The 15,581-nt window shown below is 35.9% G+C and overlaps 1 protein-coding gene across 1 annotated transcript in view; it reads left to right on the plus strand.

The window, feature by feature from the left end:
• The window catches only part of PIGK (phosphatidylinositol glycan anchor biosynthesis class K), a 134,782-nt gene that overhangs the window by 42,470 nt on the left and 76,731 nt on the right, over positions 1-15,581 (plus strand). Inside the window, exons 6-8 of the mRNA XM_022581056.2 lie at positions 674-770; positions 3,010-3,127; positions 3,351-3,461. Coding sequence (XP_022436764.1) covers positions 674-770; positions 3,010-3,127; positions 3,351-3,461 — 326 coding nt within the window. The remainder of the gene's footprint in view (positions 1-673; positions 771-3,009; positions 3,128-3,350; positions 3,462-15,581) is intronic.

The following is a 15,581-nucleotide window of genomic DNA, read 5'->3' on the forward strand; positions in this document are numbered from 1 at the left end:
AGACACGCTAATGATGACCTTACTGATACACTTCTTACTTTACATCTGAGGAAACTGAGGCATAGAAAGGTTAAGTTACTTGCCTAAAATAACACAGTCATTAAGTAGTAAAGCTAGTGTTTGTATCCAGGCAGACTGGCTCTATCATGCATTCTAAATGTCATAATCTTCTGGTCAACTCTCATGGGACAGTGGTTGATGATTGTGAAAACATCAAGTTTTAGGTGAGAACTACACTTCCTATTGATATAGCATTTCAAGTATATACTGTGAATAGTGCTAGCTTACCATGGGACTAGCTAGTGTCTTCAACTCCTTTCTCACCCAAAATGTTTGCCTGGTATTGGAGAAATTTTTATCTATGGAAACTCATTTCTGACATAATAATGGAGCCAGTGAAAAAAGTATAAATGTGTTTTTCTAAAACTGAATGATAGAAAATCTTTTAAATATATATTATATCTACTATTTTGTACATAGTCTATCATTATTCTCTTTAATTGGTATAGCAGAAAATTAAATTTATTTGTTTTTACAGTACTTTTTATTTTAGAGTATAAAATAACAAGTGATATTAAAATATTGCCATGAATGAAGTGAATGTTTATATCTGGATGTGTGCAGTTTGCATTAAAAACAGTGTCTGTTTGATCTTTCTGACTCTTCCTATAAGGACATGGTGGAAACGGTTTCTTGAAATTTCAAGATTCTGAAGAAATTACCAACATAGAACTTGCAGATGCTTTTGAACAAATGTGGCAAAAAAGACGGTAATTGACAAATGACTACTTTTCATAAGATAAATTAGTACCTAATTTTTCCATGGTTAGTAGATTTATAAATCTTATGAGATCTAAACTTATTTTAATAAGTTATTTCTTCTACTCTAGATTTATGTTTGTTATTTCTATTGAACTGAACTATTTTTAATTTTTTTAGAAATTGTACATTGTAGCAGTAGTTTTATTATATTTTACAGAAGTATGAACTGAATTCTTTTTAGAAGAAAAATTTGGGTTTCTTAAAGAGCATGGAAAGAAATTCACCTGTTAAGATCATGTCTCTTGTTTTTGCTCATCCTGTTTGGAGGAAATAAGAATCCCACCAACCACGTTCCCCATTATTTAGGGGGATTGTGAACATATATTTATTTTTCATCTTGTACTTATTCTTTTTGTACAATCTTGGGCCCTCCAAGTGATAGGAATACATTATTTCTTCTTTGGAAAAAAGATGCTGAAATTAGGATTAGTATAAAATTTGTAGCAACTCACATTAAGGATGATATATTGTTAGTAATCTGTGGTAAGCACCCTTTTAGTTGAAAGTTGTCATATGAACTTAAGTGAATTTAAAGTAGCGATTGAACTGCTTTTAAATTAATTACCCTCAATAAATACTTATTGCTTACCTTCTGAGCATGTGGCACAGAGGGGAATATGATGCTTATTGTGCCTTCAAAGTTTTTAAAATCTAGTAGAAAAGAGAAATGTGTACACAACTCTGCTACAAATTAAATATTCTAAATTCTGAATTATAGGCATAAGGAGAATGTATAGAAGTGTTGAAGAGGAAGCTTTTGCTTGGTACTGGTTTTATCTTATTCATAGCTTACATTTATTGAAGGTATACTAGGTGCTGGGCACTGTTATATAATGTGTTGCTCTGTTTAATTTTAATAACACCATGAGGCAGATATTGTTATTATTCCCATTTTTACAAATATGTAAATTGAGGCACAGATAGATTAAATAACTTGCCAAACTTTATACAGCTCATAAGTGCCAGTACTAGAATTCACATCCAAGTGGGCCTGTTCCAGAGCTTACTCTCTTAATTGTTTTACTGTACTGCCTCTCATAACCTTAGATGTTTATGATCCCCAGGGGTGTCCACAGATTTTTGTCTCAGAACAAATGTGTCATATTAATCGTGCCTTCTATCCCTTGCTTAGATAATATTAAGATTCCATGCTTTCTTTTTTAGGTGTAGTGTTAGCTGTTTACTTAGATCCAATGTCTGAGAGAAGCCTCTGAGAAAATGTTATTTGCTCCCTGCTTTCACCTTCACCAACTAGGCAGCTTAAATATAGAGCTGATTTTGTTATTCTTTCACTTTAAAAAAGCCTTTAATGGCTTCTTCAAACTTACAGGTTAAGATCCAAACTTTGTACAGGATACTTTACAGGTTGACCCTGCCTTACCTTTTTGAAATGAATTTCTCTCCATTTTACCAAATTAACTCCAAATCCAAGCTACATGATACAATTCCTTTTTCCTAAACATTTATACTTTTTTACATTTAGATGCCTTAATATAGGCTTTTTCCTCTGCTGGAATGTGCTATTCCTCTCTTTGTTAAATAATATAACACTCACCCCTCACTGCCCTTGTCAGACATCACCTTTCCCTGACCTGCCTTTCCTTACAGTTTCCTCTGTTTCTTTCTCAGTGCTCTTGGAGCACTTTGACTGTTAGACTCTAAGCTCTGTGAGGGCAAGGACTATTGTATCCCCAGCTTAGTGTCAGGCACATTGTAGGCCTTCAATAAAATTTGTAACACTCATCACATTCTGATTTAGTTATATGTTTATGTGTCTGTCTTCCAGTTAGATTTTAAGATCTTTGAGTATGGTGACTAAGTCATATATATATTTTTTCTGAATCTAGCTCAGTTTCTAGGACTGTGTGGGTGCCAGATAATGTTTTTTTGAATTGAACATGTGTTTGAATTCTGAATCTTCTGGCATAGATAAGGGAGGGGGAAGAAGTTGGGGCAGCCACTTTATGGCACAACTACTGCACTCTATTGAGGTGGTTCCCCTGGACAGGTTATACCTTTAATATTTCTAATATTAAATTTGTATTGGGAATTCTATCAAAAAATGTCAAATTTTTAGCTAATGAAATGACTAAGATATGGCTTAAACATCTTAGGGAAGTATTGTAAAATGTTAATGTATGTTTAACAGCATGGTTCATGTCAAAGATATTATCACTTTTCTTTCAGCTACAATGAGCTATTGTTTATTATTGATACTTGTCAAGGAGCATCCATGTATGAGAGATTTTATTCTCCTAACATAATGGCTTTAGCTAGTAGCCAAGTGGGAGAAGATTCACTCTCGGTAAGTGCATTTTTTCTTTCCCGTTTGTAAATGGCATTATCTTTGGAATGTGTAGCTATTTCTAGGATCACTTATATGCTTTATAAATATATCTGTTATTTCTTATTCTTAGAATTCTTTATATCTTAGAAGGAAATTTTGATTATATTTAAAATATTTTGTTGTAATGTGATGATCCTATCTATTAGACATACACCTTTTTTTCCTTTGCTTTTTTTTATAGCATCAACCTGATCCTGCAATTGGAGTCCATCTTATGGATAGATACACATTTTATGTCTTAGAATTTTTGGAGGAAATTAATCCAGCTAGCCAAACTAATATGAATGATCTTGTAAGTATTTGCTTGATTTGATTATAGCACAATAGCTATGCTAACCTTAATGTAATAAGTGAAGTCTGTTATTCCTCGACTTCTAGGGTACTCTTCCATATGCTGAATGGTGGCCTTTTAAAGTGTTTTGAATCTCCCATTACAGTAGTATCTCTTTCTTTACTACAAGAGGCCTAAAACCTTAGCCTAGTTAACTTGCTATTCCTTGAGGTATTTTGCTATTGTCATTCATTTGCTCATGTTTTTTTTTCCCTACCAGAAATCTCCTTTTTTAGATTCACATATTGAAATTCTACCTATTCTTTGGGAGTCAAATCAGATCCTACCTCCTCCAGGAGATCTTCTCATAGTCTTCTTGTTGGAATTTATGTAAAATAAGTAAAGCTACTCAGAGCTTTATTTTTTTTTTTTTTATGCCATTTGTCACAGTCTGTCTTTTTTTGGACTTACTAATTGAGTGTAAATGTTTTTCTCACTTAATGGGAAGTTCTTGAAGGAGAGAGGCCTCCTCTTACATATTTTTGTGCACCCTACAACTTCTAGTACCATGTTTTGATGTGGCCTGTTGAATTTAGTTCAACTTTTTTTCCTGAATTTTCTGCACTGATTGTCTCTTTTAAAATAAATCTACTTTGAAGTTGCTATCAAAAGTAAGCATAATAAAAAGCTTGAAATAGCAGTTCTAGACTGGATAGTTACCTTGAATTAATGACTTTCATTCTTTTTTCATTAATTTATATCTTAATTCATTCACAAATATTTCTTTTTTTTGCTAAGTGACAGGCACTGGCTGTACTCTAAGTGACAGGCACTGGCTGTACTCTAGAGATAGAGGCAGATACTGTCCCTGCTTTCATGGAGCTTTGGAATGAATGGGAGCCTGAGTAGATAGGGTTCTGGACTCTAGTATTTCATAAACCAAGCAGCTTTGTATTGATCTCTTTTATTATATAGAAACCTTTCAGGTAGATTTCTATTTATTAAAGAGGTTCAACTCTAAAATTCTGAAAACCACTGCTTTAAGCTATCAATTTGATAACATCAAACTACATACTACATTTTGAAGTTTTGAAAGGGAATAACTGCCAACTAGGAATTCTGTAACCTGCAGGGTTATCATTCAGAATTGAAGGAGAGATTAGGAGTTTTCCAGATAAGCAAAACTAAAAGAGTTCATCACAATTTGACAAGAAATGTTAAAGGGACTTCTCTAAGCTAGAAAGAAAAGATACTAATCAATAGTAAGATAACATATTAAATTAAAAATCTCACTGAAAAAGGTAAATAAGAAGGTAGTGGGTTAATCATTTATAAAGTCAGTACAAAGGGTAAAAGACAAAAGTCATAAAATTAATTAAAAATACAATACGTAGTTAAGGGATATATAAAATGAGTAGATGTAAAATGTTATCAAAAACGTGTTGGGGAAGTAAAATATAAAGCTTCGGAATGTGTTCAAAATTAAGTTACTATAAACTTAAAGGAGATCGTTATATATGTAGGATGTTATGTGTGACCTATGGTAACCACAAACAAAAAACCTTTAGTAAATACACAAAAGTAAATGAAAAAGGAATTTAAAATAACGGTAAAGAAAACAGTCAAACAACAAGGGAAGAAAGAAAGAGAAGAATTAAGGAACAGAGATGAACTACAGAAACAGTGAGAAAACAATTAACAAAATGGCAGTAAGTAAATACCTATCAATAATTACTATAAATGCAAATGGACTAAATTCTCCAATCAAAGGACATAGGGTGGCTGAATGGATTAAAAAAAACAAGACCCTTCTCAATGCTCCTTACAAGACACTCACTTCAAACCTTAAGACACTCACAGTCTGAAAGTGAATGGATGGAAAAAGATATACCATGAAAATGAAAAGGAAAAGGAAACTGGGGTAGTAATAGACTTCCAAACAAATACTGTAACAAGGGCATTACATAATATAAAGGGGTCAGTCCAACAGTCCAACAAGAGGATATAACATTTGTAAACATTTGTGCACCCAACATGGCACCACTTAAATATATAAATCAAATAGTAATAGAAATAAAGGGAGAAATAGACAGTAATACAATAACAGTAGAGGACTTAATACCCCACTTAATATCAATGGATAGATCATCCAGACAGAAAATCAACAAGAAACATTGGCCTTAAAAGACACCTTATATCAGATTGACTAAATAGATACATACAGAACATTCCATCCAAAATAAAAACAGCAAAATACACATTCAAGTGTACATGGAACATTCTGCAGAATAGACCACATGTTAGGCTACGGACCAAGTCTCAGTAAATTTAAGAAGTCTTAATAAATTTGAGCATCTTTTCTGATCACAACTGTATGAAACCAGAAATCAGTTATAAAAAGAAAACTGGAAAAAAACACAAAACATGTGGAGACTAAACAACATGCTGTTAAACAATCAGTGGGTTATCAAAGAAATCACAAAATACCTTGAGACAAATGCAAATGGAAACACAACATTCCAAAATCTTTGGGATGCTGCTAGCGAAAGCAGTTTCTAAGAGGGAAGTTCATATTAATACTGACCTACCTCAAGAAACAAGAAAACTCTTAACCATCTAACTCATTTAAAGGAACTAGAAAAAGAAGAACAAACAAAGCCCGAAGTTAGTAGAAAGAAGGAAATAATAAAGATCAGAGCAGAAGTAAATGAAATAACAGCTAAAAAGACAATAGATCAATGAAACTAAGAGCTGGTTCCTTGAAAGATAAACAAAATTGGCAAATCTTTAGCCAGACAGACTCATCAAGGAAAAATGAGCCCAAATAAGTAAAATCAGAAATGAAGGAGGAGAAATTACAGTCAATATCACAGAAATAAAAAAGATCATAAGAGACTATTATGAACATTATATGCCAACAAATTAGACAATCTAGAATTGGATAAATTCCTAGAAACATGCAGTCTTCCAAGACTAAATCATGAGGAATTAGAAAATCTGAATAGACCAATTACTAGTAATGAAATTAAATCAGTAATCCAAAAAAAAGAAAAAACGCCAGCAAACAAAAAGTCCAGGTCTAGGTGGCTTCATAGGTGATTCTGCCAAACATTTAAAGAAGGTAATACCCATCCTTGTCAAATTATTCCAAATAAAATAATACACACTTTGGATAATACACACTTCTTCAGTTTGAGAAGAAAGAAAGAACACTTCCAAAGTCATTTTATGAGACTAGCATTACCCTGACACCAAAACAAAAGAATTGATGCTACAAAAAAAGAAAATTATTGGTCAATATCCCTGATGAATATAGATGCAAAAATCCTCAACAAAATATTAGCAAACCAAATTCAACAATACATTAAAAGAATCATGCAGCATGATCAAGTGGGATTCATTCCAGGGATGCAAGTTTGGTTTAACACCTGAAAATCAATAATGTGATATACCACATTAACAAAATGACTGGTTTAAATCATATGATCATTTCAATAGATGCAGAAAAAGCATTTGACAATTTAACATCCATTTATGATAAAAACTCTTTACAAAGTTGGTATAGAGGGAATATACCTCAATATAATAAAGGCCATATATGACAAACTCACAGCTAACATTATACTCAGCAGTGAAAAACTGAGAAAGCTTTTTCCTCTAAGATTAGGAACAATACAGGGATGCCCACTCTTGCCACTTTTATCCATAGTGTTGGAAGTCTTAGCCACAGAAATAAGTCAAAAAACTGAGTTATTTGTAGTGAGGTGGATGGACCTAGTCTGTCATACAGAGTGAAGTAAGTCAGAAAGAGAAAAATAATACCGTATGCTAACACATCTATATGGAATCTAAAAAAAAATGGATGAACCTAGGGGCAGGACAGGAATAAAGACACAGACATAGAAAATGGACTTGAGGACATGGGGAGGGGGAAGGGTAAGGTGGGATGAACTGAGAGAGTAACGTTGACAGATATACACTACCAAATGTAAAATAGATAGCTAGTGGGAAGCAGCTGCATAGCACAGGGAGATCAGCTCGGTGCTTTGTGGCCACCTAGAGGGGTGGGATAAGGAGTGGGGGAGGGAGATGCAAGAGGGAGGGGATATGGGGATATACGTATGCATGTAGCTGATTCACTTTGTTTTACAGAAGAAACTAACACAACACTGTAAAGCAATTACACGCCAATAAAGATGTTAAAAAAAAAAAAGAAATTATCAGGAAAAGAAATAAAAGGCATCCAAACTGGAAAGGAAGAAGTAGCAAAACTGTCACTATTTGCAGATGGCATAGTACAGAAATCCCTAAAGACTACCAAAAAAACTATTAGAACTAATAATGAATTCAGTTAAGTTGTAAAATACAAAATTAATATACAAAAATTGGCTGAATTTCTGTACACTAATAATGAACTATCAGAAAGAGAAGTGATGAGAACAATCCCTCTTACAATTGTATAAAAAAGAATAAAATACCTAGAGATGGATTTAACCAAGGAGATGAAAGACCTGTATTCTGAAAACTCTAAGCATTGATGAAAGAAACTGAAGATGACACAAATAAGTAGAATAAATCCATGCTTCTGATTTAGAAGAATTAATATTGCTAAAATGTCCATATTTTCCAAAGCAATCTACAAATTTCATGTAATCCATATCAAAATAATAAAGACCTTTTTTTAATAGAACTAGAACAAATAATCCTAAATTTTGTATGGAAGCACTGAAGACCCCAAATAGCTAAAGCAATCTTGAGAAAGAAGAACAAAGCTGGAGATATCATATGCCCTGATTTCAAACTATGCTACTGAGCTATAGTAATCAAAACAAGTGTGGTACTGGGAGCACCCTTCTAGTTGCTAGATGGGATGCTGCCTGCCCAATTCATGAATCATCTAATAAAGCCAAATACATCTTCAAATTTACTTGGTTGACTTTTACTTTTTAACGGATGGGTGGCAGTGATGAGATTTGAAGTGAACTTGGGATGGCTTTCAAGGAGCAGGAAACACAGGCATGGCACCCTATGAACCCTTTTCAGTTCACTGTCTTTCTTGCTGTTTCCAAGGGCCATTGGTAAGTTCCTTTTGGTTGAGCTCTGTTCTTTTTGTGTTCGAGCTCCTCATCTAATTAGCTTTCCACAGTTCATTGTTTTGAGTGGAAAACTCCAGTCCCTTGATTCTGTCTCCACATTTGGAACTATGATGGTTTAATATGCACCTCCCCATTTGTTTGGAATCCTTTCCCAGATTCCCTGTTGAGAGCTACTAGCTATAGCTGCAGTTCTCCTTTTGCTTGGAATCAGTCTGCAGTACTCATTCTTTGAGGTCTGCTCGTTCAGTCCTTTCCCCAGTCTCTCTCTCTCTCTCTCTCTCTCTCTCTCCCTTTTAGTTACCATGGGTTTCTGTTAATGTGCACACGAAGTAAAGCCCATTGCTAATGGGAATTTCAGAAGCTAAAAAGTTGCAAAGTTTGGTGGGTACCAGACGTTTAAAAGTTATTAGAGTGCTCATCACCCCACCCAAAGAGTCTCATGTTAGGATAAGTTGGTCACAGAATGGGTTAGACTGACATCTAGGTCACTCACCAACCTCAAGAAAACTTCCATGCAATAATGTACATTGTAAAACACCGCATAATCCCCAACCCTGCCACAAGTACCTCTTAGGTATTAGTTTGACTGAGAAAACCAAAGGCCTAGCTAGAAGAAACATGATCCTTTATGCACAAATAGTTGAGCACACTGCCTTCCATCACATCTGCTTAGTTTATATTTAAGAACTGTGAATCCTGGAAGCTGCAGTTATTTAACAAAATGGCAAAGTTTTACTAAAATCAACCTAGAATTACATTGGCCATTATGAGGAATGTTCCAAATAGGTAAGATCACTTAAAAACAAGGGCTCCCAAGTTAAATAAACCAAATGGAATACCTATTTTAATTAGTATGCAGAAGTCTCCAAAAGCTTTCAAAATTCCAAAATAACTTCATTAAAAGATTCGTTGCAAAATCCAATGAAAAATTAAAGATACAAAAGATATCTAAAACAATGCCTAGGCCTCCCCATTTCACCTTCTTGGGGGTTCATTATTAAAACACTTGCCCAGAGATCAATGTTTCAGCTGTTATCAGCTGGGACACTGGAAAAGAGATTGTTCTCAAGGCTCTGTGCAAATTCTTCAACATCAACTTAAACTCCCATATGGGCCCCTCACAGAGTTGATGATACAGATTTTTTGGATAAACTGCTAAATTATTCCCTTAAACACTTAGGGAACTGAAATTATTCAGAGTCTGGTAAGAATTTAGACCTTATACCTGAAGCTAGATATACCCAGAAGAAAAGAAACATTCCAACAATAGGTAGATGGGTGTCATTCCTTTTTGCCAATCCCCAAACCTCCTCTCTTCATCTCAAAATACTTGTAGATATTGGGACTTTGGAAATAGAATTGTTCTGTACTTAATCTGTGTCTTTGTGATGTAGATTTCCTATCTCTATATTCTCTGAGACTTAAGAGCCATTCTTTGAAATGCAATTGTTTCTTATCAGAGAAAAAAAAAAAAGGGAAGAAAAATTTGGAAATTTGGCAGATGAAAAAAAATCTTAAGTGTCTTCTCCACAAATATTGGTAACTATGAGATCTCTCTTTGCATCTGTGTGTACCTCCTTATGTACGTTGTAGATATGTGGTGGTGTTTGTTTTTAACTTCTAGATGGTACTGCAGAATTATTTCGTAGAAGAACTCTATTTAGTTGGTTTGAAGACAAGCTTGTAACGATTGTGTTACCGAGTGCAAGCACGCTCTGCTCGCCGCACAACAGGCCAATAAATCGGGAGACAAGGTGTTGAGGCAAGGAATATGACTTTATTCAGAAAGGCAGCAGACCGAGAAGGTGGTGGACTAAGGTCCCCAATAAAAACATCTTATTGGGGTCTGGATGCCAGTTTCTTTTATAGAATCAGAGAGGGAAGTAAAGTAAGAAGGCAGAATAGAGAGGGAGAGGCGGGGAGGAAGTAAAGTAAAAAGGGCCATCAGTCTTGCAAAAACATCTCCTGGAATGGCCAGCCTCCAGGAGGGCATGTGTTAATTTCTTCTTTCATGCAGCCATTCGCAGGTGGGTAGGGTTCCCTGCGGCAGGCCATTATGTATGATTATAATAACAAAAGCAAGGAAAAGCAAAGGCTAAAGTCAAAGAAACAGAGCCAATGTGGAGTCAAAATGGGCATTCCAAAGTTGTCAGAAATACAACAGAAACTAACTGAAATGCTTTTTAAAATTATGTGATCTAAGATATCTTTTGTAAATAAAAGCTAGTTTAAGGTTGTTGGTTTAATTAAAGCAGAGATGTCTTTAGAGTTATCAGCACTAAATATAATACTTTTATTTTACCTAGGCTTGCAAGGAAAATAGCTGGATATGATGAAGTTTTCATAAGTAATCTAAATAATTGTTAAGAGCAAGTATTAAATAAATATAAGTAGGATAAAAAGTTCTTAGTTGAACTTTTCAAATTAATTTCCCAAATCTTTTCAGTAACCTGAAACCTTAAAGTTTTGCTAAGATTAAGTGCTAGAAATTTATTGAATATCTAGATCTCCCCAAATAAGAAAAAATACTGAGCCATTAATTATTGAACATAGGTTTATCTACTTTTGGTTTCTTATTATAGAGAAGCTAAAGATAAATTTGGGTTTATTAGTAAGCGTGTGTCGAGTGAAAAAAATGTGCAACCAAAAGTTGAGAATTATGTTTTGTTTGGCAGACAAAATTGAGGACTTAAGCCCAGGATGTAGCTTCTCAGATAGCTCTGAGGGACTGTTATGAAGAGGTAAGGGAGGAACCAGATTTTATGAGTTTTTGCAAGGAAGACCAGGTAGTCAGAATATCAAAAGATTACTGTTGGACTTCCCTGGTGGCGCAGTGGTTGAGAGTCCGCCTGCCGATGCAGGGGACATGGGTTCGTGTCCCGGTCCGGGAAGATCCCACATGCCGCGGAGCGGCTGGGCCCGTGAGCCATGGCCGCTTGGCCTGCGCGTCCGGAGCCTGTGCTCCGCGGCGGGAGAGGCCACAGCAGTGAGAGGCCCGTGTACCGCAAAAAAAAAAAAAAAAAAAAAAAAAGATTACTGTTAATTAAATAAAACCAGACATCTCAAATTAATGAATTTAGCACTTTTCTATGTATGGGAAGATGCAAGAGTCTGGGCTCATTGAAATCATTCCTTTGATATGCATCATAGCTGTCTAGGGCCAGTATCCTGGGCTTTCCCATCCTGAGTCCCTTCAGGGTGCACCTTTGGGAGCAGCTGTAGTGGCTCGACGGCTGCAACATCCTTTGTTTACTGATATGGCAGGCAACATTATTCATTCACACTTGTTTGGTGCCATGCTGAGAAATTTTCTATGAGAAAGCACATGTTTCTAGAAATTATAAAAAAGTATTTATAAGTTTGCCAAGCTGTAATGCTAGGGTAAGAGATAGTCCACAATTGTTTACTTCCTAAATTTTCACTAGAAATTAAGGTTTTTAAAGGTTAAAAATTCTAATTATGCAAGTAAAGCTATTAGAAACGATATGGGAGACATCTCCATAGGCAGGGAAAAGCAGGATGTGTTTTTGGCTAAGAAAAAGTATGAGGAATAAAGATGCATTTGTGTTAAGGGAAATGAGGATAATTTTGTCTTAACTAGAACTTCTGGTTATGAAGGACAAACTAAACGTATATAAAAGGTTGAGAGAGAGAATTTTACCTTGTCTAATCAAGCTGGCTGAAATTGAATTGTTTATAAAGGTTTTAAAAATTAACCTTTATTATCAATAGTGTACTTCAAACTAGAACTTAATTTTTTTCATCTGCTAAGTAGACAATATTGTTTCATATTGATCTGTGATCCTGTTTCTTCAAGTGTCCAAACCTTTTGATATCTTTGACAGACTTCCCAAAATCAGATTCTAAAACTGAAGTCTTTTGACCTCAATTAACTTTCAAGTTTTTCAGAGGGTGCCTGGAACATCTCAAAGGATGTATTTCCTCTCCTTATAAAAAGGAAGATGTTAAACTGATTAGGCTTGTTTCATACTTTAAGTTACATGGGAAACATTGTCTAATAAGTAGGAACAAGCCTTCTTTATGCTGTGTCTGTATAGGTATGTATTATAAGTGTTCCAGAAATTGCATGAAATTCTTGAAAGTCTGATATATCCGGGTGTATTATATTGTCTGTCATCAAAATTGAGACTTACACCAAAGGACTGAACCTCAGTATTAGGGAGTTGCCCTAGCCGACTTTCATGCAAAGGCAGCAGCAATAGAGGCTTATAAAGATGGTGGCACATGTGGATGAAGTCCATTCTGCTTCTGCAAAACATGACCCTCTCATTGCCAGACTTTTGCCATCCTGATGTCATTGTAACATGGCAACAGTTTGTTCCTGAATCAGAGAAATTAAGGTGGGTAAATAATGGCTGTAAACTGAATGACCAGTCAGGGCTATGGGAGAACCTAGACAGCGTTTGGTTCTTCCTGGCAAACGTTTTTCTTTTTTTGCATTCTTTTGCCCACCCACCAGTGCATTTAAGAATAACAATTTTTGTCCCTAGAGGTGGTCTCAGACCTCCTCTCTCTCGTCTCCTTTAGCACCTACAACTGGACTTCATTCATTTGCCACTTAGTATGGGTTATCGGTATGTTCTTGTTATTGTATGTATGTTTCCCGGATGGGTTGAAGCCTTCCCCTGCTGCAAGGCCAGTACTCTCACCGTGGCAAAGAAACTGTTAGAAAATGTGTTTCCCACCTGGGGTATACCTTCCACAATCTCCAGTGATTGAGGCACACACTTCGCTGGGAAAATCATACGGTCTTTAACGAAAGCCTTGCAAATTTCTTGGAATTATTATTGTCCCTATCACTCTCAATCATCAGGCAAGGTTGAGAGAACTAACGGAAAAAACTGGATTCAAGCAGAACAAGAATTAATAACATGGGACTGAATGAACTGATAAGGATGATTTTAATTTTTATGACTGTGTTTAAAATATTGCGGGTTCTTTAATGTTTTTTCCAGATTTAAAGAAATCTTTTCTCTTAAGCTATCAACAATTTGGTAATATATACCTTTGTGAACAAAAATGAAACATTTACTTTTTCTCCCTATCTGATCCCCCAAATTCAGAAACTCTTAGTGAATATTCTTATTTGCATGTTCCTTGTAACAGGACACAATTAGAAACATGGGCTATATTACCAAGGCTTTGACTGGAATGTGTACATAGACTCAGACATGACCAGACAGCTGCAAGAAACCACGTGGAAAAATCAAGCTGGTACTTTGCTTACAAAGTTCCAGCAAAGCAATCTTAAAAAAGAACTTACATGGTCAGTCACTATTCTTGCTGTACCTCTATAAAAATCAGGCCAAGTTTAATACAGACAAATTAGTTTTACTGTGATTATCTCTGGTTTAAAAAAATGGGATAATCATAGAGAGAAAAATTATGTTTGCACCTTTGTAGATATTAGATTCTAGTCCTGTTAACTGTCTTTGTGGTCAAAGATTCCTCTAGTTTCCTCAGATATCTGACTGTGACTTACCCAATTAACATTTCCAGCTTTTTCTCACCCTTCTGATTTGGAATCACTAAGAACAAAGGCAGCCCTTGAGCCCCATTGGAAGGGACCTTACCAAGTGTTCCTGACCACTGACACTGCTGCAAAACTAAAAGGTTTTGAGGCTTGGGTGCACATCTCACAGCCAAGGAGGATTCCACCTGGCATCTGGTCCTGTACTAATGCTGGAGACCCCTGAATCAAACTGACAAGGAAGAGAAGTAGCTGACATTGATGTAGACTGCTTCTGCCCAAGATAACGGATCAAGACTTCATACTTTAACTAAAGCCTTTTCCTCTTTGCTTTCTTACCTTTACTCTGGAATTGACCTGGAAAGATAACGCCATCATCCGTATCTCCCAGGCCATTGCTTAGAGGGGTAACCTCTCAAATTTAGAACAACTTTTTATTTCAGGTTAGGAGAAAATCTGACTGACCCTTGGCTTGAATGGGCAAGTGCAACAACACTTGCAAATGAATCCATTAACAGTGCCACCTAAGTGGAAGTAGTTTGTGCCCTGACAGGATTTGTCTTAGTCAGTGATGGTTATTCTTCCTTGGGCCTATGAATGCCTAGATGGCTGGTATATAACCAGGCAGTACCTATTAGGTAATCTAACTGTGCCCCTAACTGTTCTAGAAAGGACCTACCAGGAGGCATTCGTAATTCAGAATCGCTTCCTTTGGCAGGGTCAGTTTCCCTGATTAGGAGTAAATACAAATGAGAATATGATCAGAAGCCTCTTCTTAACTCTTGAAAGTATTGCAGAACCCACTGCTAAAGCATTAGCTGCCCAGCAAAGATCCTTAGACTCTGTGGCTAGAGTTGTTCTTGATTATAGAATAGTCCTTGATTATCTTTTAGCTGAACCAGGAGGTGTCTGTACTGTGGCCACCAACAGGATTGACATTTCAGTCACTGAGCAAACCACTTGGCTTAAAAGGGTGACTCCTTCAACCGGGTCTTTCTTTGATTGGTTTGGGTCTTGGGGACCTGACTCTGAAGTGCCTTCCAAGTACTGGGATTATCCTGCTTATAATAATCATAATAATCCCCCTGGCAGATCATATTCTCTCAAAAGCTTTCAATTCATGTGCGCAGCTGCTAACTGCCAGGCAAATGATCTCCTAAGACTGGAAGGTCAGAAATGAAATGAAGAGAATGACCAACTTAAAATTTATGAACCTGGAACCATGATCTGTGGATGTTATGGGAATTAAGCAAAAAACGTTTTGGGCGCTCTCTATCCCCCATCCCCCTAGAGGCAATCTGCATGATAAAACCCTTGTCATTTCCTCCCCCTACACCCCCCAAAGGAAGCCTGGCCTAACAAAATCTTTTCTTTTGCTAATAGCTCCCCGACTTTCCTCCTATAAAACCTATTTTGTACAACTCCTCAGAGCACCCTTCTAGTTGCTAGATGGGATGCTGCCTGATTCATGAATTGGCCTGTTAAAGCCAATTAGATTTTCAAATTAAAAAAATAATAATCATATGGTACTGTACAAAAACAGACACATAGAAC

This window comes from Delphinapterus leucas, chromosome 1 (genome assembly GCF_059928025.1).
Source record: "Delphinapterus leucas isolate spDelLeu-1000000601 "Yukka" chromosome 1, BTC_Dleu_Yukka2, whole genome shotgun sequence".
Taxonomy (NCBI): domain Eukaryota; kingdom Metazoa; phylum Chordata; class Mammalia; order Artiodactyla; family Monodontidae; genus Delphinapterus; species Delphinapterus leucas.